General features: G+C 44.0%; 1 protein-coding gene across 2 annotated transcripts in view; it reads right to left on the reverse strand.

Moving 5' to 3' along the window:
• The window catches only part of NCSTN (nicastrin), a 150,320-nt gene that overhangs the window by 93,411 nt on the left and 30,307 nt on the right, over window positions 1-26,602 (reverse strand). The window contains exons 3-7 of one of the 2 annotated variants that reach the window (XM_086945340.1): window positions 24,749-24,872; window positions 18,120-18,238; window positions 8,456-8,601; window positions 7,635-7,785; window positions 2,023-2,132 (exon numbers count right to left, since the gene is read on the reverse strand). In XM_086945340.1, the coding sequence (XP_086801466.1) occupies window positions 2,023-2,132; window positions 7,635-7,785; window positions 8,456-8,601; window positions 18,120-18,238; window positions 24,749-24,872 (650 nt within the window). The remainder of the gene's footprint in view (window positions 1-2,022; window positions 2,133-7,634; window positions 7,786-8,455; window positions 8,602-18,119; window positions 18,239-24,748; window positions 24,873-26,602) is intronic. The other variant, XM_086945341.1, reaches the window with a different exon arrangement.

Consider the following 26,602-nt stretch of genomic DNA (forward strand, 5'->3'; position numbering starts at 1 on the left):
AATTGTGAGTTTGGAATCAAACTGGGCACGTCTACAGCAGAAGTGGCCTTCAATTGCTTTGTCTGTTAACATCTCACCTCAATTTAGTCCATTCCGAGGATTATTTGAATGAGAATAGATCAATCAATGTGATTACTATGGGCGGCAGAGCTGAGCTACAGAGATTAAGAAAAGTGTTCAATTTCTCGGAGGTATCACAGTGTGGACATGCAGGCCACATGTTAAGATATGGAATGTATTTAAGTTTGCTTACGGGAATGATGGTCATACATTCACTTTGGGCAGGTTAATGAAAAAAAGTGACATCCATATGACAATGCTCCTTGACAATTGGTGAAAACCTCATGCAAATTCGAATTTAACTTGTAATGGAAAATAAACTTGTATGATGATAGCCAACAAAATGCAGCCCTTGATCAGTGGATTTTGACCCATTAGAAACCAGAAACCAATGCTATTCAAATATTCACCAGGAATATTCATCTTTTATTTTAAATAATTCCAAGCAAAGGCTCAGAATAATATAATTGAATGCAGTGCCACCTTACAGCCAAAGACGGGCCTTTCTAAAAAGCAATTCAACCACAGATACCTGGTGGCAATCATTTGTGTTCTTTTTACAGTTCCAATGACTCAGACATTGAAATCATAGTATAGCATGTGTCACATACACGATAAACAAGAAAAAGCAAGATTCATACAAATCAATGTCTCATATTCACACTACACAATAGTGAAGAGACTAACAACAAAGTAGCAAAGAAAGAAATAGAGTAAAAAAAGAAAGTGTGAAATACTGCCATGGTGCGACCAAAGATAGTTAGCAGAAACTTTTAGTCACCGATTCAAAAGGAGGGTGGTGCTTCCATGTGCGTACAAGAAGGTGTTGCAATTCCCCCGAAACGTATTTGGATCAAATGTGAGCCAAGCATGTATAACTATGAAGGTAATTGAGCAAGTGTAGTTCAATGAAATAGACTTCCACCAAATCTTCCTCCACTGAGCAAATGATGGATCACTCATTTCTTTTTTTTGCTTAGCGATGATGGAAGGTGCTACAATACGTGCAACTGCAATATAAATGCATTCTGTTCATACGCCCACCTACCCAATCCTTTACTCAAGTGTCACTGTATAATGGGATTGACACCAGTGAAAATACCTGCCCAATTGTGCTGGGCACCTAGAATTGCTAATCTTGTCACTCATCTTGTGAATCACCCTCTGTATGAACTATCACTTTCATGCCCACTCCCCAACATCATATTGTTGGTAGTTCACTAATGTGATATAAAAATACATACTGTTGTAGTTTGTATTGATCAACAGTCAGTGTAATATGTGTACAAAGTGGTCAAACAAACTTCGCCTAATATATTTGAACCTATAAATAAAGCGGTGATTTGCTTATTATGTGACATCACCGGTGAAGGAACGTGGAAATGTGGCAATTGTGGAAGGCAACAGGAGTTGGCTGAACTGGTGAATCTTAATTTCGGATTAGTGAATGGATGCATAATAGCAGGCCCAACACTGGTGATATTTAAAGGATCTCATTAGATTAATATTCAATAAGTGACCTATATCTGCAAACTATTCAAAAGCACTTTTCTGAAAGCACTGGGTTTTTAATCAGTAACCCTGAAGTGATCCTTAGAGGGCTTGCAATATCACCGATTATGGGACTAGTGTGAGTACTTGTATACATAAAAACTAAATTTGTCTCCATTTTGTAGCGAAACCCCTTGATAAGTGGCAGCATGCAGAGACTTTACGTAGGTGAGCATGGCGAATGTTTAAGTAATTTAGGAACATTTACAATAACTGATTTAGGTTTGTGTGCAGACCTATACCTTATATGTATACCACACTGTTTTCAATAGAAAGTATCATATACATGTTCTCACAACTCACAGGATGCTGCAATTACTTATTTTACCTTTTCAGTCAAGACTAGAATAGTAGATGCTTTTGATGAAAGCAAAAATGAAACCACACTTTTATTCAAGAGCAGATACTTACACGAGTGGCGACTACCACAACCCTTTCATCTGGATCAAGCTGGCCCGAGATATTGACAGGTTTCAATGTACTCCAAACATTATAGTCACCAAGAGGGTCGCAGACAACTTCTAGGGAAGAGATATGTATCTAAGAGTTTCTCCAGGACACATGCAAATCACATGAAGTATTACAAAAGCAACGTTTTTCAAAATGTAAAGATGAACAAGATATAAACATAAATATGCATGAAATAATATATAATTTTGATAAAGAGTCAATATTGATTTACAGCCATGTTTATTTTAACCAGGCAGTGTCCCTTCTAAGATTCATGCCAATTCATGTGTTAATTAGAGCTCATGTACTTTCATATGTGTTTTCACAATTCAGCAAGTTATATAAAAAAAGCTGCAATCACCTGCAAAATTTTAATTTCTTCAACCATTCGATTTCAATTGTGGAAATACAAAAAAAAACAATATTTCACAATAACCAGCCCAGACCACTTTTTTTATGCAAGTACTTTTTTCCTTAAAGGAACCCGGGCTTTAAGAGTTTAAGAGTTGACAGTGAGCCTTCTTCTGTGCAAAAGGGTTACGGCCCCTTCTGAGATTTTGGTTACATTTTCAATGATTTGCAATCAGAATTGCAGTTACAGAGAATCAATACACTGCAGGCTGAATCACAATTTGACAGGGACGCAGAATGCAAGCCCCTTCTAAATTGTGATTGGCTATCCATTTGCACTCCCATTTTGCGATTCAGTAATCCATGCCCGAATCGCAAAATGAGTTTAATATATACCAAAAAGCCCTTTTGCTTTTGCAAATCCTACGATTCTGTAAATGACGGGGTTTACAACCAGATAGTTTATCATGAAATCTGCCACTTAATTCCCACTCACACTTATCTACTCCTCCCTGTTTTTCCCCACAAAGCCCAAGAAAAAGAGGTAATAATACGCATGCTGCAGTATTTTTACAAGAAAATAATAGTATAATGAAATGCTGACCCCTCTTATCTAGAGTTAACAGATTATCTTATCTTCATCTCAAAACCAGGCATATCATGTTTGAGAAGGTCACTTGGTCATAGATGGATCTCCTAGACCATCAAAATATCTGACCAGAAGCAGTGTAAAACATATGGGAATTCAGATCTTTTCACATTAGACTGCATGTCGTTGAGGTTTTAAACAAAGGTTTTTACATCAGTCATAATTGCTAAAAACCCCGGGACAGAATCACTTGCTACTTCTACCATATGACACCATATGGATCCTCCCAGATTCCAGATTTTACCAAGACGACAGATGGTTTTACAAATTCTCCCTTGGCATCCTCTACCATCTTCCTTAGGTAACCAAAACCGAAAAAGCCTAGACTTCAACCAAAACATGTGCATGTGCATGTCCAGCCAGAAAAAAGTACCCAGGATCCGACATACTGTATAAAGTGCCATAATCTTAACTCATTCACTTAAAAAACAACTACCAAAAAGAAATTAGAAAAAAAAAAAAAAAAAAAAAAATCAGGTTTTACTAATAAATTCTTAATTTCCAATAAATTTAATTTTTTTAAAGTGCTTGCCTATTCTTCAAAATTTGAACTGTATCCCTTTGATAATTTAAATACATCTCTTTGAAGCTAAAGGGTTCATATTAAGGGAAGATGGATGCAAAGCAAAAGCACAGATTTTGAGCCCCTGTTCTTAAAGTTGTGGATAGTTAGAGTGTGGTCGCTTCCTTTCATCACAAAAGACAGTATCTTCATTACAGTCCCTTCTATGCGGGTTGAGCGGCAGGAGAAAAGACAGGACAGTGTGGGGGTCCCGGTTACTCAGAAAGATGATCCAGGGCAAGCTCGTACTGTTGGAGTGGCAGAGGTGAACAATTACTGGAGAGCACCAACTGCCGCAGTCATTATGAGAATTAAAGTATTTTTACGTGCAGTCTCCCTGGGCCTGGACTTTCCCGATGTAAGAGGGAGAGACACTCCACAACAGGGTGGAAATACCATTCAGGATACAGTGGTTCAATTGCAGTAGTACTCGAGAGATAAGCCATCTCTCAAACACAAGAGAATCTGGAACGGTTTAAGCAACCAATGACAAAACTGTTTTCTTACAACAAGACAAAAGAGGTAAAGAATGTCGTTGCTACTTCTCTCTGGAATAATCAAGCTTCCGCCATGCTCCCTGGCGTTACAGTCGAACAAACAACTGAAGGGACTGTACACATAATACTGGTTGCTAAATCTGAAATCGTGGGTTTGGCAGGAGATTCATATGAAGACATTTTATGTGCTGATGTATGAGGTGGAAGGCTTATTTGGGGACTTATGAACCAATGTAGTAGCTGATGCAGTAGAACAGGAAAAGAGAAACACTGAATTTCCGATCATCATGAATAAATTGGTTTCAGATGGGCAAAAAACAGGTTTGGGGATCCTATCAATGGAGGAGGAGGAAGCAGCAAAGTTCATCTGAGGCTGCGCCATGGAGCCTCTATTATATGCATTACCCTAGGAACATGTAAAAGGCGTAATACCACAAACAACGTTAACTAAGATACAAATATGCAGATACAATTTGCTACCTGGTAAACAATCAGCAATACCAAACACCCTAAAGTGATCCTAAAAAGCAGCTTGGGAACGTGCTTTGGTAACTGAATGTTCATTTCAATACTGTGCCTCTGCCTACACTGTTGGATATGAGATATGTATTAAAAATGTGAAACAGGTGTGCCAAAACAATAACTAGATAGAAAGGGTACTGGGCAACCAAAAGCAGTTTGAAAGGGGCAACATCCTACCAGGGTAAGGCTCAAAAGTAGTAGTCAGGGACCTTAAGGTCATGGAGAAGGTCAGGATAGTTGAGGATCAAGTGAGGGCCTTTAGAAGATTTTTAGTAAGCCCCAACTCATATTTTGTGTTCTGAATTATTGAAAAGCTTAATGGTCAAAATCAAAACGACAAAAAACAAAAGCTTTGAAGTCCACCCTAATTTAGAGAAGATCAAACCAAAGCTTTACATCAGAGTGTCGAAGATACTGGCATATCTCCACCTCAGAGTTAGAAAGGCACTGGAACTCTGGGATCTTCCATTATCAACAGTCTCTGAACATCAGGGATTTGCGAAGACAGTAAACACAGAAAATGCGGAGTGCAGCATGTCGCTCCGACTCAAAGAAATGTAGAGCTTCAGATATAGGTCAAATACACAGTCAGCTGCAACTTTTAACACTTGTTTTCATTCCTATATGCCATGAAAGATCGATCAAAAGCGTTAGCAGATTAAAGCAATGTTTCAACCTTTGCTGTCCTTGGGAAAAGTTGTGTCTGATGTGCACAATCTGCTAACTTCATTTCCCTGCCAGAATGGAGAAGCATAACAGTGCACTAGACAAAGGGCAAAATCCAATGGAATCATTAACTAAAGTTGAAATGTGAAATTGCAGGGTATTCCAGAAAAAGCTGAAACTTCAGACCTCAAGAGGTCAACGCAGTCATAAATATAATGATTTCTCCCCAATAACTGAGGGGGGGACTAGTGAAATAAAAATAAAGAATTCACAGGGCATAGTGGCTGACCAGGTTTGAGGTCAGGTCCTGAGCGACAAGGTCACAGCCTTATACCTGTGTCTTCTGACAATTTTATACTTGAAGATTAACGAAATTCCTGGTCTCACCTGAGTAAACTCGTTAACTGAGAATAAATTCATTGTTTTTCATCAGACACAAGTTAACTTACTCCTTTGAGAAAGTGGAGATATAGAAATTAATATCCTACATGTAGGCCAAAGGGTTAATTGTGAATGTGCAAGGTCTCTGTAAACTTCACCACACATAATTAAGTTTTTTACCAGATTTGTCGTATGATCCACACACAACCTATTGTGCCAATTGTGTATGACATCCTATATTTTCATCACCTTAGTAATTTCAAAAACGGTGATTCCAACTATAGTATTCTGCTGTACCCAGAATGTTGTATTGTGATCACAGTATGATTCTTTAATTTGCTGAGTTGCTTTAATAGGTAGCCCCATTTGTCTTCTACAACTATTTCCAATTTCAGTGTAAGCGATATCCATATGTCCTTGATGCAGGCAAGCACAAACAGATAATTTAAGTACATCCAACGTGTACAAATACAGCATTTGCTAATGGTTAGTGTTCAGGTTTAAAAAAAAAAATCAAAGTTGTATCCCTGAAAAGTTTAGGTTCAGTTACTAGTTTTCTTATCAATGAGTTGAATCATATCACCTGGGAAATGCCTACGAAGCCAGAACCCTTTTATCCAACAGATAAACTGCTCACATACCAAGGATACTTGGGTGAAATACCACTAGCTACTAGCTGCTCTTGAGTAGATTGTACCAGAGCTCTTCCAAGCAGTAGTGTACATGACTCTGATAGAAAGCAAGAGGTCTAACACAATCTCTCTGGCTGCCTCGCCGTATAAAAATTGCATGTTCCAATAATAGGATTCATAAATTTGCTTAGAGGGCTTCGCAGCTGCTGTATTTTTTGAAGATTGGTATTATCACAATATATATGTTCTAGCTGACAGCAGTGCACAGACTACCACCTGCTGAAGCACCAGCCCGACCAAGTGAAGAATACCCCATCGTCTCAACTAAATTCCTGACTTCTTAGCGGTTCTCCTAGTGGATAGGTGAAATGGAGTGGCTACTGAAGTGGCTCGCACTCCTTCGGTAAAATAGAACAGAGTCATGTGTCTTATGTTGTCGTATTAAATATTACCCAATCTGTCACTTTTTCCCTATGGCTACACTAACCCACTCAAGAAAGTTGAAAAGAACTGGGACTTTGTGCACAAACGCATAGCATAGTACATGAGGATGAGTTCAGCAACAGTCTGACAAAGCCAGGGTTCATAAAATACTGGTCATTCTGCTTTCAACTGCTATCCTTAGCCAGTGCTATTGGTAGCCCCATTTATTCTTCAGGCCTGACAACCTTCCTCTTCTAAACATACTTGATCATGTATATTTATTAAGGTTGACTAATTTTATGTTTTTAAATTTGACATTCATTTTTTAAAATCTAGTCTGTAAGGAGAAAAGGTTCATTAATTTAATATTTTTGAGATGTCCTCGACCTTGCATTGATAAAATGTTGAGTCAGCCAGTTTTTCAAGATGCAACAGAACACTCGACTGGAGCGGAAGTTAGGGCAATCATGTGAGGAAACACTCATCTTGCATGCAGACAGTTGCTGCCAGAGTCAATTACTATAATAATCAAGCAAGAAAAGTACCCAGATAACATACGCACATGAATAAATTGTCAACAAAGAGGTAACAATCCAGTTTGCCAGAGATATCACTCTCTGAAATTTTACTTTGTTTCCTAAGAAACAAAAAACAGCAAGTTCAGTAAATCATTGAAATACTTTTTAAGTTGCACTCCAAAAGTCTTCTCAAAAGTGTATCGGCAATTTTTAGCAAAATTAGGTTTCCAAGTTGTCCTAAGTAGCCACAGAAACCCCTCATACATTCACAAGGGGCAACTTCAGGGTCTAATTACACAAGACAGTTGCCATCTGGTATGCTTAGCTTTGAAAAAAAAGTGCAATTGTACGCTACACACAATGAAAACTCACCTGGGTTAAGACTGAACGTGTTCTGAATAGAACTGCGCCGCATACAAGTAACAGTATTGGTGACAGCATGCATGTGAGAGAAGAGTTGCATGGCACACAGCGGGTACTGCGGGGTCGACCCATTCACAGGGATGTTGTGCTCCTGGTAGCACTGGAGGTAAAGAAAATGAAATCAGGTGAGCAGAGAGGGAATAATAAGGGGAGGAAAAAGTCTGCCATGCTGGTTAAGCCGCACAGTAGATTTTATGGCTTTCTGATATCACATTGATAATATTCAGAGGACAACTCTACTGGTGTACAAGCGGTTTTAGAAATCCGAAAGGCAAAGATCTCTATACACCATGAAGAATGCATGTGTGAATTCCTCTGTTGTTAGAAAGGTCTTATTGTAATTTTCTACTGAAGGCTGATTTGTTCCTTTTAGAAGCACTGCAAATGCTGGTATAAACTAGCTCAGTATTCCAGATTGAATCCTGCATCCTGACAGTTATGAATGTAGATGTGAGTGCTATGGATTTTTTCCCCCCCAATCGTTCTCTGAATGACAAAGGTGTTGCTTACGCCTCTCATGCGGTTCCTCTTCCGGCTTGCTAAAGATACTTCACTGTCAGGAGATAGAGAAAAACATTGCACAACATTTGGGGAACACCATCTCCCCTTACACTTCATTTGAATAAATATTTTTGGGGGGAAATGGGAATGTGGACAGTAAATAAAAATAATATTTATGTAGATTGACTGGCATGGCTCCAGTTATGCTGGCTGCATTCATCAAGGCACTGCTTTCAACAATACTAAACTCTCAGATGAATGAAAACTACCTGTTTGATAACTTGCGTCTCATTTTCATCATTGATCAGAAAGATGGGGAACTTAAAATCCTCATAAGAAAGTCCATCGCCAAACGGATTCCAAATAGTTTGGTTGCAATGGGCATATTCAGGTCCATAGTTTGTTGAATAGACTCCTGGGAAAGACACAGTGATAATGACAGATTATTTTATCATCGTAAAATAAGGCTTGCTCATGGGTATGGTCCAGGGTTTTCTATTGGGTCAGGATTTATCAACAATTCACTTAATCACAACAAACAATTGCTAATAAGGATAGCTCAACCGAAGCACTGGTCATGCTAAGGACAGAGATCCCCATCTTGCATCCCAGTATACAGCAAACAATTTACCAAGAAGGGAAAGTTACTCAACTGTAATTCTAGTTCTTCATCATGAGTATTTTCTCAGAATTTATAAACTGTAAATGTTTCTGCATGTGCGGGATCCAGTAACAAATTGTAAACTTAAACAAAGGGCCACTGGAAATATGCAATTGTGAAGCCAGGTACCTTTCTGCATAATTACGGATTCGCTGCTGTGGCGGTACAGAAGAAGGGGCACGGAGACGCCGTAGTGTCAGAATCCCGTCCCGCCTCCCTACTACAGCTGCATTTGCCAAATATTCTATCATGTGCTTCACAATTTGCAGAGGTTAACAAATGGGTTTCTTTCTAGCTCAAACAATCAAAGGATATTAAAACTGCTACCACAAGTGTTGCCAAGCAGTGGCAGGCCCTTTGGAAAGTTTAAGTGGACAGCTTTTGGTTGTAGATTACCGTATTTAGGTCTTAAACTAGTACTCATAAACTGAAAGTTTTGCTCACACAGCATTAACAGATATATAAATGACTAAACAGTGAAGTAAGATTGCCAAAAAATGTGCAGAATAATGGCAAATAATTTTGGAAAAGAATTATGGATTTTTCGTTTCTTTATACTTAGCTAAATAAACGAAGTCTTAATACAATACATTTGACTAAAGTAAATATTGATAAATATATTGGAAAATAAAAGAATGGAAAAGAAGGAGAATGATACAGGGTTCAAAGTGAGAGAAAAGGGTCAATGCCACTACATGGGTTCTGGACGGTGCAATCAAAGGGTTAGATTCACTAGGTGCACTGCCAAGATCTGCTCCTCAACACACCTTAAGCTTGATGAGTTGGGCCCAGAGTGAGTGAGAGTGCCGTAACAAAATAAATGTGTTGTCCCCAGTGCAGCTGCAAGCTTGTGTGCACCAGGAGCAGAGCACTGGAGAAAGATTTTACAGATGTTTGAAGCCGCTGGTCCTCCCTTCACTGTGTAAAGACAGTGATCACTTGCCAGCCTGCATTTAAGGGAACATTGTCACGATTCACACAGCATATCAGTTAAACCAAAAGTAAGACTTTGAAGAAGAAAAAAGCTGTAATACTCGATGCAGCAGTTGCATTTCAGTTTGTACACAAAAATATAATTTGCCATAAATATTGTTCCCTAAATATCATTTAAAATGTACAGGTCCATATAATGTACATTTTCTATAATTACCTCCAATAGGGATATGGATATATATTACCTACTAGCAGTAGCCAGTAGGTAGTTATAGTTAAAGCGTATTTTCCATAGGAAGAGCGTTTTTTGTTTTGCAATAACTTTGGTGCAGTTTGACGAATCTTCACAAAATATTTAAAACGTATACTTTAGTCGGTTCAACTGAAGTGTTGGAAGTTTCGGGATGATATGTCAAGCGGGCCTGATGAAAAAGGCGGGGGCAAAACATGTTTTCCCCATGTTAATTTTCATGGGGATTTTGCACACGACTAAAGCCTGACCTGCAGGACGTAATGACATCAAATTTTGCAGAAATCCAACTTGGTCCAGAACGCACGCTTTTTGTGATTTGGTGTAAATCCTTTCAGTAGTTTTCAGAAATATTATAGGACAAAAAATATAGAAATCTAGGAGCGTGGATCCTCCGCAGACCCACCTGCAGAGGATGCGGAGGAGAAAGGAGACCGCCATTTTGTTTATCGCATCGGTCAGGTGCGGGTAAAATACAGTGCGAATCAGATATAAGGGGTCAGGATACAGGTCTCCTGATCCCTGAGGACAGATACAAGGGTCCCTGAGGGATTGCTTATGAGCCTAAAATTGAATTTTTTTCACCCGCACAAACTAATAATCTGAAGATTTACGCCACATTTGAAAAAACTATACCTCGTGCCATTAAGTAACTCAAGGCAACGAGTCATAGTTTCTTAACATAAGTATAACTAAAACTGCTACATTTCTATGGTTTTGTATGGGTAAAATGTCAGCCTAACTATAACGACCCTGTATCCATTGGTTTTACCGTGAAAATATATTATATACTATTTTTTTCCACAAAATTTTGGAGCACTATTCACGTTGCGCGATACAGTGAATGATATTCGGAAACTGTACCTAACTCAACATTAGATCCCTATAAAGTGCACACCACATCATCGATAACACGTGGTGTAAACACCTCATTCTGTGAAAACTGTGTACTTTCTGTTCTTTTTCTTCATCAGTCTCTTCTCTAACAGCTTTGCACACATTAACTTTCAATCTCATCTGCAATCTTTGCTCTCACAGGCTCTCTCTTTAATTGCGTTACCATTTACTCCAGGTGCCCACTTGTGTTTGAAAATAAATAAAGATGTGCCTAATGGGTCCTGAAGATATAGAAACAGTTAATAACCTCACAAATAAAATGAACAATATAGGACTTTACGATGTAATAGAACACTTTGGCAAGTATACAATTGGCGACTGGAAAAAAACAAACGCTAGTGAATCCACAGTAAAAAAAAACCTAAAAAAGACAAACTTGGTAGTGTGACTTTATGCAATATGTGGTTTTAAAAATAAAAAAACACCATCAGGCCTTCAGCCAAACAACATCAGCTAATCGCACTAAATGACAAGTTTGTCAGAATTCCATGAAGAGATTCCCAGCGACCAGAACTACTATTATTCCATCTATTAAGATTTAGTCACCTCAGAATGGGTAATAATGCAAATGCTACTTACCAGTATGCATCTGTTCTTGGCATGTAGGGCTGCTGACATTCATATCTGTGCATAGTCCGCCACCTAGTGTTGGGTCCGGATGATTGCACATTGTTGTCCTGGAAGAGTCTTCGAAGTATCACGAGATAGGTGGCTCCTCCCCTGGACTACAGTGCGCATGGGCATCGCCTCCATCCCCAGATTGTTTTTAGCCATAGGCAGAGATGGAGTGAAGAAGTGAGTGATGACCATGCTATGAGCATATGTGTGTATATGAATACATACTGCAGCTGCTACAGGCGCCGGGGAGGAGGGTGGGCGATATGAATGTCAGCAGCCCTACATGCCAAGAACAGATGCATACTGGTAAGTAGCATTTGCAGTTCGAGGCATGTGGGCTGCTGAATTCATATCTGTGCATAGAATACATAGCAGTCCCTCCATTAGCGGCGGCCGCCCGTGCCAGCTGCAGCAGTCTGAAAAAGCGTTTTTAGAACAGCCTGACCAACAGCTGCCTGTTGTTTTGAATGCACGTCTACACAGTAGTGCTTAGTGAAAGTATGAGTGGTAGACCATGTGGCTGCTCTACAGATGTCTTCTAAGGGAATGTTACCTAAGAACGCCATAGAGGCCCCCAACTTCCTAGTGGAGTGGGCCCTCGGTGGGATAGTGAGAGTGCGCTTAGCTTTAGCGTAGCAGACCTGAATGCACTTTACTATCCATCTAGCTATTCCTGCTTTGGAGATTGCATTTCCCTTGTGTTGTGTGGCAAAAGCAACAAAAAGTTGTTTGGTTTTGCGGAAATCTTTTGTCCTGTCCACATAATACATCAAGGCCCTCTTCACATCAAGGGTGTGGAGCATCCGCTCCGCCAGCGTCTCTGGGTTTTGGAAGAACACCGGCAATTCAATAGTTTGGTTTATGTGAAACTGCGAGACCACTTTGGGTAAGAACTTTGGGTTAGTGCGGAGCACCACCCTGTTGGCATGTACCTGGAAGAAAGGTTCTTGGATGGTGAGCGCCTGCAGTTCGCTAACCCTCCGTAGCGATGTGATTGCTACCAAGAACGCCACCTTCCAGGTCAAAAACTGCAGCTCGCAAGAGTGTAGTGGCTCAAAGGGAGGACCCATCAGCCTTGTAAGAACCACGTTGAGGTTCCATTCCGGAGCTGGTGGAGTCCTTGGTGGAATGACTCTTTTGAGTCCTTCCAGAAAAGCCTTGATAGCAGGGACCTTAAAGAGTGACAGGTGCTGCCTATTTTGGAGGTATGCTGCCATAGCCGACAGGTGAATGCGGATGGAAGAGTAAGCTAGATTACACCGATACAGGTGAAAGAGGTAACATATGATGTTTTGAATGGACGCGTCTAGCGGGTCAATGCTGTGCTCCACGCAGTAGACGACAAACCTCTTCCATTTAGCCGCATAACAAGCTCTAGTAGTGGGCTTTCTCGCCTCCCGAATGATGTCCATGCAATCGGGAGGAAGATTGAGGTAGCCAAACTCTAGGACTTCAGGAGCCAGATCGCCAGGTTGAGCTGTTGCGGATCTGGGTGCTGAATGTCGCCATGGCTCTGCGTCAGAAGGCTGGGAGTGAGATGAAGCCTTTGATGCGGTACCACGGAGAGTTCCAGAAACGTGGTGTACCATGGTTGGCGAGCCCACGTTGGAGCAACCAGGATGAGCGTCATCGAGTGTTGCCTGAGCTTGCGTGCCACCAGCGGTATCAGAGGTGCTGGGGGAAAAGCGTACGCAAATCTGCCTGACCAGTTCATCCACATCGCATTGCCCTGTGATTGGGGGTGTGGGAATCTGGCGGCGAAGTTTTGGCATTTTGCGTTCTCCTTTGTGGCGAACAGGTCTATCTCTGGATGACCCCACCTTTGGAAGAACGGTTGGAGTACTGATGGATGTATCTCCCACTCGTGCATCTGATGGCTGTGCCTGCTGAGCAGATCCGCCATTTGATTGTCCTTGCCTGGGAGATGTTCTGCCATGAGGAAGATGTTCCTCTGAATGGCCCACTTCCACATGCTCTGAGCCAGATGAGACAGCTGTGGAGAGTGTGTTCCTCCCTGCTTCTGGATGTAGTACATGGCCGTCATGTTGTCCGTCCGGATCAACACGACCTTGTTGCACAGATGTACTTTGAACGCCTTTAAGGCCATGAAGGTTGCCATCAGTTCCAACACATTGATGTGCATCTTCCTTTGCTGAAGTGTCCATAGTCCCTGCACAGTGTAGTGGAGTACATGCGCTCCCCATCCCTGGAGAGAGGCGTCCGTTGTCAGGATGATCTGTGGGACAGGCTCTTGGAATGGTCGGCCCTTGCAAAGGTTTTGTGGATTCCACCAATGCAGAGAGTTGTACGCCCGACCGCTCAACAACACTAGGTCTGTCAGTTGCCCATGAGCCTGAGTCCACTGACGTGCCAGGCACTCCTGAAGCGGACGCATATGTAGTCTCACGTGCGGGACAATGGAGATGCAGGAGGCCATCATGCCTATCAACTGCATGAACACCCTCGCTGGAAGCGAGTGTTGGGGTCTGAATCGTTGGATCAGCGCCTGGATACTGGCGATTCTCACTGAACTCGGCTGCGTAGTGGCTGCCAGAGTGTCGATTGTCGCGCCCAGATACTGTCGCACGTGGGCGGGCTGGAGATGGGACTTTGGGTAGTTCAGAGAGAATCCCAGATCGTGCAGGAGGTGAATGGTGCGTGACACGTGGTCGACGCACTGCTGTTCTGTCTTTGCCTGAATAAGCCGGTCGTCTAGGTACGGAAAGACATGGACGTGCTGGCGACGAAGATGCGCCGCCACAGTCGCTAGGCATTTGGTAAAAACTCTTGGTGCCGTGGTGACCCCGAACGGCAGGACTCTGAACTGGTAATGCTGGTCTAGGATCGTGAATCTGAGATACTTTCTGTGGGAAGGATGCAGGGGAATATGAAAATAGGCATCCTTCAGATCCAGCGTCGCTAGGAAGTCCCCCTGTTGAAGCAGGGGAAGCACCTGCTGCAATGTGAGCATATGGAAGTGCTCCGAGTTGATGTACCAGTTCAGGGGCCTGAGGTCCAGGATCGGCCTGAGTGATCCGTCCTTTTTGGGGATCAGAAAATACAGGGAGTAAACTCCTGTTCCCCGTTCTTGCAATGGAACGAGCTCTATCGCCCCTTTTTGCAGCATGACAAGTACTTCTTGCTGCAACAAGGTCAAGTGCTCGTCGGACATAGCACGGCTTCTTGGCGGTATGTCCGGTGGAATGGACGTAAGTTCTAGACAGTACCCGTACTGGATAAGAGACCTCACCCACCTGTCCGTGGTGATGGACCTCCACGCCGGCAGGAACTGCTGGAGTCTCCCCCCGACAGGTGTTGTGTGATCGGGGGGAAGTGACAAGACGTCACTGCTTGTTGGAGGTGGTGGACCTGGAGGCATTGTTTCCACGTCCCCTGCCTTTGATATTATTGCCTCTGTAGCCACCCCTGCCCTTGTTGTTGTTATACGAGGACTGGGTGTTACCCTTGTAGTATTGCGTGGACTGGGATGCCTGGCCTCTTGAGGTGCCTCTTGAATTGGAGCGGCGAAAGGAACCACCCCGAAACTGCTGACTTTGTAAAGCCCCCATAGACTTTGCAGTTTCGTTATCTTTTTTCATCTTTTCTAGGGAGGCATCCACCTCAGGGCCGAACAGATGGTCAGGATTCACTGTTTGACCCAGTATTGTGGTTTGTATGTCGGGTTTGAACCCAGAAATTCGAAGCCAGGCATGGCGTCTAAGTAGCACGCTTGTATTGATAGCCCTGGAGGCAGTGTCTGCTACATCTAGGGCACATTTGATGGATGCATTTGTAATGAGTTTACCCTCCTGAATAAGCATCTCCCCCGCCTCCTTGTATTGGTCAGGCAAGTGTTGCAGGATGGCCTCTAATGTGTCATAATGGGCCCTATCATAACGTGCAAGCAGGGCTTGAGTGTTAGAGATCCTCCAGATGTTTGCTGCCTGTGCAGCAATGCGTTTGCCTGATGCCTCAAAGATCTTGGACTCTTTGTCTGGGGGAGGAGCATCACCAGTAGTCTGCGAATTCGCCCTCTTCCGAGCGTTGGACACCACCAGGGAGTCCAATGGCAAGTGTCCCTTAATATACGTGGGATCCGTGGGCGCCGCCTTATATTTCCTGTCGATGCGAGGATTGACCACCCGCGCCCGGGTGGGCTCCTTGAATACCTCCTGTGCATGCTTCAGCACTCCTTTAAGCATCGGCAGTGTCTTGACTTGTTTTTCGGCTACCGAGAAGGTGTCGACCAAGAAGTCCGCATCCACGGGGTCTGAGTGCAGTTCGACGTCATGGTTCGCTGCAGCTCTCTCTATTAAAGCATTAAAGGCCGCCGAGTCCTCTGTCGGGGACGTCTTAGCGGCGAAAAGTTGAGTGTCCTGGCCCGACTGCGGGTCGTCTGTGTCGCCTCCTGCCGTCCAGGGCACCTGCTCCTCTTCCGGATCCGAGTACGCAGGATAGTTGTACTCGGCCTCTTCCTCGTCCACATCAGGCACGGGGGAATGGGCCGGCGAGTGTTCCAGGGCTTGTGGAGACAGAGGTTCCATCAAAGCCGAAGAGTCTGCAGAGTATCTTTTGTTCTTGAGTGGAATCCTAAAAGGTTCCAAGGCCGGCTCCGACGTAATCTTTCGTTTGAGGAGCGACAATTTTCCGGTGTTGGCGTCGATGGTCACCTCACGACGTTCCTCCACCGCAAGCGGCTGGAGCCGAAGCTTCGATACCACCAAGGCAGCCTTTGGCGTCAATACTTCCTGAGAGTGTCCACTCTGCTTAGGCGCGAAGGCCTTCGGCGCCGACTTGGGAGGAAGGGTAAAACGAATGGGCGTCTGTTCCTTGGCAGGCTTCGGCGTGGGCTTAGGCACTACAGTGTCCTGGCTGGGAACAACAGTGGACTGTTGGATCCGCTTTAAGGATTCTCCCACCTTCTTTGTAAGGGAGGCCGAGGGCTGAGCCGTCGCGAGCGACTCTTCGTCTCCGAGAGCCCGGTCGCCGGTAGGCCTCTTCTTCGGTGCCGACGCCCCATGGCCTGGCGCACCGTCGGCGTGACGCTTCTTCGAAGCCGGTTTCGGGTCCGCGACCCCTTTCGGTGCCGACGCAGCCGCGTCGGGTGCCTTCACCTTCGGCGCCGACCCAGAGGGCTTCGGGTCGGCCATTTTGGCGCGGCTCTTGTGGTCGGCCATTTTGGCGTGGCTCTTCAAGTCGGCCATTTTGGGTTTCGTGGAAGTTGACGCCTCCAGAACCTTCTTCACCAACGCCACTTTCGGTTTCGGTTTCGCATCCGAGGGTGCGAGACCAGTTGGCTTCACTTTCGGTTTCTTGTTAGAAATGTCCGTGACCGGGCCCGGAGGCGGGGACGTAGGACTCATAGTTAGATCTTGGGTAAGGCCCGAAGGCGATCCCTCGACCTGGGCCGTATGACGGGGAGTAGCCCCGGAGTCTGGTTGGGGAAGCTCTTCCTCTGAGCTATCTCCCATCGTGGCACAAATCAGTTCGTCGTCCCCTACCTCACCGGAGACTTCGTCGCAGGCCTCCTCATCCGCGTCGTAGGTCTCTTCTTTGGACGCGGGGCCAGAGTCCGACCCTTGTACGTCGTCCTCTTCCTCGACCGATTCCTGAAAGATGTCATCAGGTGGGGGCGCCGAAGCCGACAACTGTGCCTGGAGTCGATTAGCCCGGCGAATCTTCAAAGTTTTCTTACTCCTAAACTTTGAACACGCCATGCAGGTGTCTTCACGGTGATCCGGTGACAAGCATGTGTTGCACACGGGGTGCACGTCGAGGTGCGAATATTTTGAGTGACACAGCGGACACTTCTTGAATGGAGTCCGCTCCATAGCAAAGATTGTAGTGTAGGCCCATCCGCGTCGAAGCACGTGGAAGGGCAGTAGGAGATCGGAGCTGAGAGTCAGTAAGAAAACCCGAACGCAACTATACCGACGCCCAGCCTAAAGACCTTTTGGTCTCAAGTAAAAATCGAACAACTATCGGTTCCGATGGAGGGAACCGAAAACACATCCGAACCCTATGGCGGAAAAAAACAATCTGGGGATGGAGGCGATGCCCATGCGCACTGTAGTCCAGGGGAGGAGCCACCTATCTCGTGATACTTCGAAGACTCTTCCAGGACAACAATGTGCAATCATCCGGACCCAACACTAGGTGGCGGACTATGCACAGATATGAATTCAGCAGCCCACATGCCTCGAACCTGTGTAAATACAGAGTTAAGGTGCGCATGCCTCAAGAGATTTTAACATCCAGAATTACCGGCTAATCCAGTGTTTCTACATCCAGGAACAATGGGCCAATCGTGATGAGGCATATCGCAATTCCATACAGCAATTTTACTGCACCTGACATGTATGGAGGACAGAGTGAAGAAGGATCATACAAGTATTGACAATCAAAAAAAGCATGCTACATTTATTTGGAGGACTAAATGTCTATGTGTAGAATAGCTTATTAGCCCTTATGATCAAACCTACTTTGCTTGTATGGGACTCAATTCCAAAATCAAAATTGCCAAGGATCCAAACGATTTATATTAGTTGGAGACCAAAAATGTAACTTTTCTTACCAAATCCATCGTTCGGACATGGGAGGTCCTTCGAGAAGCCGCCAGGGGGGTTAGTTTTAGACCTTACCACAGCCATTCCAGAGAGCCTGGAGATCCCCTTCAGCTTCAACATCGTATCCCTAGCACAATCCAGAACAGAACAAAACACAGGAAATGGTGAGACAACTCTTAATGCTTTCATTAGTCACAACTGTACATTGGACAAATACAAAACGAGGCAGAAAAATATAAAACGTATCACACACTAGTATTCGCACAATGCTACAAGATGTAATGCTTTGTTGGTTTTACTTTTGATGGCAGGATGTGTGGTACATTGGAAGTGCCTCACTCAAGCGTAAGAAATAGTACATTTTCATTGCAGTTAAGTTGTCATTACCGGGTGTAGGAACGTGCCGCTTTTTGTCATGGCCACCCCCACTTTTTTTTTTTCACAACAAATTTTATTGATTGATCAGGTAAAGGCATATACACAGCTCTCCAGTCAGGAGATCGCTGCCAAATATCAACATATGTCTCAATATCTTGCAAACCCAATCAATAAAAAAAAAGGAACGACCCCCCCCCTATCCTCCCCCACCTCCCACAGCTACCCAACAGCCCCTCTACCCACCCCTTATCCCTCCCTAACCCAGTGCACGTGATCACAGTAAACCTCCAGTAACTGTTTGTATCATGCCAGGCACCATGCGTCTCCCTAGGCCCGAAGTCCATCGTCCAAATCTGGACCATCTTCAGGTTCTGCTGGAGGCTCCAGAGTTAAACCCCTATAGTCGGCCCACCTTTTCCAAATTTTGTAATGTTTTCGGGGGCATCCTCTGGCCTCAAACACTGGGTGCTCCAGCCCCATAAAATAGTCCAGCCCTGCCTTCCATGCGCTCAGTGGGGGGGCTCGCTCATTCTTCCATGCTCGTGCCAAGTTCCGTTTGGCCACCACCAGACCCAGTAACAAAAAGTGACGTTTGTAGATATTCCCTCCCACGCCCTCTAGCACATGGAGAAGGCCCAAACGATGGGTACGGGGAAGATCCCATCCCAGTACCTCCGACAGACAGCTCCATACACCATTCCAGAACCTGGTCAGGCCAGCACAAGACCATACAGTATGCAACAGAGTACCCATCTCAGCTCCACATCACAGGCACTCCGGGAACACAATCAGGCACGCTTTCCACAGCCGTTCCCGTGTATAGTAAGCCCTATGCAAATATTTAAATTGGACTAACCCGAGTCGTACCGCGATAGCAGTCCCACGCGGGGACTCCAAGGCCTCCCTCCAATCATCCTCGTCCAGGGGTCCGACGTCCCTTTCCCAGTTTTCTTTTAATGGAAGTAGGGAAGAGGAACAGTGAGTGACTAGCGTTTGGTAGATACGGGACACCTTCTTATCCCCGAGGTTACCCATGAAAACTTTCGCTTCCATGGGGCTGAACTCCGGCAGAGACTCCAAACCAACCAAACTAGGCGCGAGCGCGTGACGAAACTGCAGGTACCTGAAAAATTGGGTCTTGGGCATGCCACCCCCACTTTTTGCTCACCAATACAGACGTTTGACTGGAAGTGAACCAGCTAACCAGGACCCTGTGCCAATGCACTTGCCCTAAAACAAAGTAAAAGATACAATTGTGCTACAATTGGCATACACTGTGGCACCCCTCTAAGTCTCAAGTAAATGATACCCTTGGTACCTAGGGCATGGGTACCACAGAGGGTCCCTTAGGGCTACAGCATGCTGTATTCCACCCTGAGGGAACGCCATTCACAATACATTCAGGCTACATGACATGGCACAAACCATGGAGAAAACAAGACATGGCACACAGGACTGTGTGCCATGCCAAAGTCACTACATATGATATATGTAAGTTACCCCTACAGCGGGCCTTACAGCCCTAAGTGAAGACATGTCTGCATGATAGATATGGCCCTGTGATGTCTTATTCAATTGCTAGATATTGCAAGCGAACAGGGAAGCCATATTAAGGTATGTACTGGGTGCTGGTCAAAACGCGTTAACCAGCTACATAATGGCTTCACTAAAATCTATGGTGTTTGGTATAAAACACATTGGTTTGATAACTCTGTACAGATTTCAGGATAAGATTTATTATACCAGGCACCCAGAAGCGTTTTAGAGATGCGCCCAGAAAACCTACCAGCCGTTAGTGAACCGGCTGACTGGTGTAGTCCAGCCTGCCACCACAGACACTTTTCTGTCCCAACCCTCCTATCCCTTGCAGGTGAGAGCACACACTCTCCAAGCCCAGAAACAATGCTTGCTCTGGAGGAAGGTGTTCCCACCTCCTCCAACAGGCTGGCTAGTGATTTAGCATATCAGGGACAGGGACTTGCTGCCTTTGATACTTGACCCAGTGGGAGATGCCACCGCCAGCTCGAAGGCCCATTTGGCACCAGAGCAGGTAGGAAATTAGATATGGAGGGAGGTGTGGTACAATACCAGGCCAGTAAGACCCCTAAGGTGGACTGCTTGATGTAGCACACAAAAAAAAAAGGATTCCGCCATATTGATTTTGGTGGAATTAGGACCTCCGGGACAGGGTTTCTGCCCACTCCTCACAGAAAGCGGTCATGTAAGGGGTGTAGAGACCCCAAGGGTGAGTAGCCCACTGGTTACTACCCTTCACTTCCTTAATCTAGTATTTAGGGGAGTCCCATGGCACCAGAGAAGTAGAATCAACTGACTCAAGAAGACGGTCACTGAAGAGCCGCAAGTAGCAACAACTGAGGCGCAGCAACTGACTTGGCCCAAACCCTGCCAGCCTGCCTGCTGTCTGTAACAACTGCGACAAAGACAGCTCGTCCTGCAGCTATTCAGCCTCCAAAAGATTGGGAGGCACTGCCAGCAATTCGAAAAACAGCCAGCTTCTCCAGTGCAGTAGTGGAGAAACGTCTCTGCATCCTGCAGGCACCCAAACTCACCCCTGGCCTCACTGATGCAGCAGTTACCCAGGAGGAGGTGTTCCATGCTCCCAGAGGTCAGCGTCATCTCCCAATCTAGTAACGAGACACTAGACCCTCGAGGAGCCCTCCTGCACCAATACCCAGGGTCCCAGACCCTTTGCAGCAGCCAAGACTTGTTGGTGTTCCAATCCGGACACGGACACCATCCCCAAAGATCAACCAGCCGACGAGGGCCATCTGCATCACAGAAGCCATCATCCAGAGTGGCCCAGTTGTCCTGTTTTGTCCTGATTTCCAGATTGTCACTGATTGAAAGTGCCTATGACCACCATGACCCGACATCTCAGAGTCAAAGTTAACAGACGGTGTCTCTAGCACCCGAGACCCCAAGACTTGAGCTCACCTATGAGCTCTGCAGTACTGGTGCCCCAGTCTCTGCCTTGGGCCTCTTTTAGTCAGCTTACAGAAACTGAGGGCCTCTGACCGTCAAAACCCACTGGACCATAGACCACTGCACACGAGCCGCACAGCCCGAATCCAGATCAAATAATGGTGCATCCCTGCTTCAGAGACCGTGCCCCCCTTTGTGTTCGAACTGACTTGCCCACACGAGTCTCCACTTGCAGCTTCTTTTTACAGCCACAGTTTCCCATTGACTTCAATGGGGCACCCAACACCAAAATGCAATTCTGCACCCGAACTCCCCAGAGCAGTCAGAGGTAACCCTGTGCTTCCTGGGACACTGGCACCTACTTACCTTACGTCCTTAAGAACAGTCCTGTAAGTCGTTGACAAGTGGTCCTATGCAGGGTATTTTTTCCCCATAGGTTAACATTACCGCAAATACAGTATAGTCTATTTAAATGCTAAAAAAGTATTTACAAGATCATGAAGATTTTGGAGTCTAAAACAATATAAAAATCTGTTATTTTTATAAATTGGTGTCGGATTTCTTTATTGAGTGTATGTCCCATTTATTGACTGTGTGTGCACAACAATCTCAAAACTCCCCTTTGATTAGCCTCACAATAAAGCACTTAGGATTTTTGAAGCAAGCCCTGTAAGTCAATAAGGGTTGCCTGGACTCTCCACACAGTGCATTTAATTTTAGTACACTATATAAAGAGCCAGCTTTCTACAGGTCCAGGCAGACGAAGAAGGAAGGGGTAGACTTAGGGGCTGGCATGTACAATGCAGAAAAGAACAGCACAGTTGAGAAGATTTCAGGGAGGTTTATGCACCAAGCGGAGGGGAAAGAACGGCAGGTGAGAGATGGTCAGGGTGGGAAATCTTCTGAGATAGTTTTGCCCCCAGGTACTCAAGCTGCAGAATTTGCTTCCCAGAAGTATAGTTTATGAGCTGTGATTGTCTCTTAGAACTAAGTCTGAGAGATAAGAGTGTGCCTGCTCCAAGTTTATGTCACTATTTTAATACTATGGTTTTGAAATAGATTATTTAAATGGTTACCCTTTACAAAATTAAGTTTGAAGCTCTAACCCTTGCACCATGCAAGCAGGTTTGCTAGTCTTTACAACATTTGAAGAGCCATTTTTACAAAGATAAATTAACATTTTAAAACAAAACCCTTCCTTCACTGATGCTCAACACAAGTTGCTTTTTCACAAAGATAAGAAATGTCATTCATGAATAAGGCAATGAACATTTTTCTTTAATGGATATCGGAAATTATTTACCGGGCTGCGCATAAATGACACAGATTAAACATAGATTCCCTTGAAATTCTTTCAAGATTAATAGTTTCATACTTAGAGGGTCAGACTGGGCGGTTCAATGTAATGTTCACCTATCACAGGATTAGAGCAGCATGCCGAACATTACACAGCACTTTTCCTAGTCCGCCACCTACACTACACATACTGGAACACATAATAACTACTCCACCTGCGAAAAAGCTGATTACTAGACTATACAATACGATGCAGGCAAATGCACCGTTCACTAAGCCAAAAGTGATGATGGACTGAATTCTGAAATGACTCCACAAATTACGGAGGAGCAGTGGTCCTTCTGCTCTAGGCAATTGCAAATACTACCCCCAAACTACAAACTGGGCCTAATCCATTTAAAGTTTTTACATAGATATTACAGAACGCCAACCAAATTACATAGAATGGGGTACCGGCTTTATGACAAATGCTGGAGATGCGTAGCGGATGCAGCTACATTTCTACATATGGCATGGTACTGCCCCCCGCATATTTAGATATTGACAGACATTTTCAGTAAGATAGATGCCATATTAGAAACTTACATAATGCTTGCACCTACAATAGGCATTTTGGGATACGCCCAAGATACGCCAACCGAGACTAGGAAATTACATGCATTGTTATTATTATTAGCTAAGCGTAGAGTCGCAATACATGGGGGGGATAAATGCGCGCCCTTAAGCAAGGCATGGATACAGGATATTAGTTTGTCAAAACCAGTTATCAACGTATTGGGAACTGATGCCAACACAATCTAGACCAAAAGACATTTGGGAACCAGTCTTAAACTGGCTGCGTACGCTATCATCAAATAGTAACTCCACTGAGAGGGGAGAGATTCAAGACTCAGACAACGGACATGACAGCCAGGAGGTTGCTATCCCCTGTTCAGATATGGCGCATAGCAATAAAACACTGGCCTTGATTATCAAAATATACAGCAAAGTGCAAAGAACATAGGCAGTTGTGTGGGGCTTGCTTGGACCAGTAAGGACTCAGTGGAATAGGTGGGGAAAGCTTGTAGACGTTTTTAAAAAACTGTGGTGCATGGGTGGTTTCGTAGGGTATAACATTACAAATATGTTGGGAAAACCAGCACTATTATTCATTATGTTGGTGGTCCTCCCTGTAGATGTGTAATACTGTGACCTGTATAGTGCCATATTGTTTACCTAAAATGCATTGATATGGACCTGCTGACCAGTTTTGACTGTTTATCTCGTTGTTTGGTTCGAATTGTAAAGAGAGATATGCACGAATGCCAAACTATGTAACCCAATTGGCACATTGAAGCATGTGTTTATTGTAACCTGTGAAAATGCCAATAAACAATTTTTTTTTTTTTTAAGTTTCATACTTGCAAAATAAGTGAAGGCCAGTGTACACACATAAATGAGTATGAACAGGACTGTTCCACTTGTGAGAATGAAATAAAATCCTCAAACATTCTAAATCAGACCAAGGACTCAACCGTACAAGTAATATACCTCAACCTTTACTGAATCGATGTTGCCTTCCCAGAAAAAGAGAGAGGAAGGCTGGATGAAATTGTTTAGTTGCTCCCATCTTTAGGTTTCAGCTCTTCATTAAGGACTACATCAAGGTAAATGGGTCTCCAATTAGAGTGTAAAAGATGCTCTGTCCCTTAATCCTTACCTCTAATTTCAGTTGGTTAAATGTATGGTGCCAGAGTAGCTTAGCTATCAGCGACAAGGCACTTCCCCCCCCCCCCCCTTTGTTCTCCGTCTTTGACTTGTGGCACAGACATAAAAATATATCTGTCAGCATTTCACATAGTGGTAAAATACCCACAGTTCTGCTTAACTCGTAAACAGGCCGCAAGGGTTCTGGTCAACTAAAACACTGGCGTTAATAAGTCAGTTCTTAGTCCTCACGTAACAGAATGCGCAGACTACCCTTTACCCTTCTATGCCACAAAATCAGGTCGGAATGTTTTTCTCGTATCCCCTGCATTACCTTGTGAAGAGGTCTCCATCCAAAAGAACCATATAGGGTGGAGTTGGTCCATCCTCCAACACCCACTTCAGGTCCTCAACCTTCTCTACCACATGAATCACACCTGTGTCTCCACTGATTGAGGCTGGCAAGAGAGGGAAAGGCAAAAATCAGGCATTTTCAAAGAAGGTTGAACTGAAGCCAGAATCTGGACACAGGAGAACGGACTTCTTATACTTGACATTTATGAAGAAGGCTTTAGAGTTAAACCAGTTCAATGAACATTACAGCAAACTGACCATACCCACTCACAAGCAATTCAAGGTAATCGTAAAAAATAAATTAAAAAAAAGCTGCAGTCTTGAAATCCACATTAAAAGATATTGTACTGAAGCATAAATACTATATATACACATTATTGATCTGCATAACAAAGAATGATAGTAAATTACCACAGAAATCAGTGAATTGGGAAAACAAATCATTGAATTATGCTGTAAATGTATACATCAAATATTTATATATAAACACATGATATGGGCATGGTTCACATTGGGGTATTTTAATTATGCAGATTTTTACTAAAAGAGGTTCCAAATGTTCGCATCCCATCAGCACCCACTGAGAGATCAACAGCTATCAAATATAGTTACGTAACATTCACAGCACCATATTTGATGCAATTTTATAAGAGTTACTATAACTGTAAAGACCAATTGAAATCATTGATGGCCAAAGCATTGTAATCCACTGAAGAGACACCAAGCCCCCTTATCCGTCAGAAACTCAGTTCAAGAGGATAACATTGGCCAAATCTAATCTCTAGTACCAGTTTCTATACTTGATAAAGTTTTTTATTCGATTTCAGCCTCTGCTTTTGCTGGATATTTCTGAAGACTTTTCTTGGCGTCCGCACGCAGTCAAGAGTAGAATTATCATCATTGACCAATAGTATTCTGGAGCCCCAATATCGCAGAGCTGAAACTGAATCACCAATTATTCTTTTAATACTGGACTCTCTGATGGTAGCAGGTCAAGCAATCAAGGGTTGCTGCTGAGGGGGCAGGGGATAGAACCTCAAAATCAGATTAACACTTCAGCTAACAGTTAACAGCCTAAATATACACTTGGAACCTAACGTATCAATGCAAAAGGACTCCATTACCTGCCAATTATAAGGCAGTAAACATAGGACCTATAAAGAAAACAAGAGGAACCTACTACCTCCTGGTCTAGCAAATCAACCCAACACACCGTTCTAGGTTCCTTGCATTGGATGGTAAAAAAAAAAGTTAATATTGAAGAAGGCGGCCAATGGTATTTTATCGGAGAGGCTTAGACCTTCTCAACTCAGCTTGCAGGTGCTTGGATCTACTCTCTATAACTAAAGATTTCAATGACTGTAACCAGGCAAGGAAACCAGCACAAAGGATCTACTCTGACTTAGCCACCTGGGCTCACAAAAAAAATGATTCACTCTGAAAAATAGTGACCATTTATTCACTGTGATCCTAAAAATCCACCACCCAAGCAACAGGCAGTCCACTCTTGGGCTTTACTTGCACTTCTTTGCATACTTTTTGGGGCCAGCTGCCTGACTAGCTGGCTACAAATGAGTACGAAGGGTCACACTTACTAGGCACTAGAGTCTCGGGTCTCATTGCATTAAAAAGCTGTGGTGGAATTCCTGATTTAGCTGAATCAGGACATACAAGCTCCACATTAATTACACATTCCCGCTGGCCCTTGCTCCCCAATTCCCCCCTCTACATTCCACCATCTGAGTGCTGGTGAAATCACATGAAAATTAACAAGTCACAAAACATTTTCCTAGTGGAAGAGCAACCATACAAACAGTGATACCACTGCATGTCA

This window comes from Lissotriton vulgaris, chromosome 12, assembly GCF_964263255.1.
Source record: "Lissotriton vulgaris chromosome 12, aLisVul1.2, whole genome shotgun sequence".
Lineage (NCBI taxonomy): Eukaryota > Metazoa > Chordata > Amphibia > Caudata > Salamandridae > Lissotriton > Lissotriton vulgaris.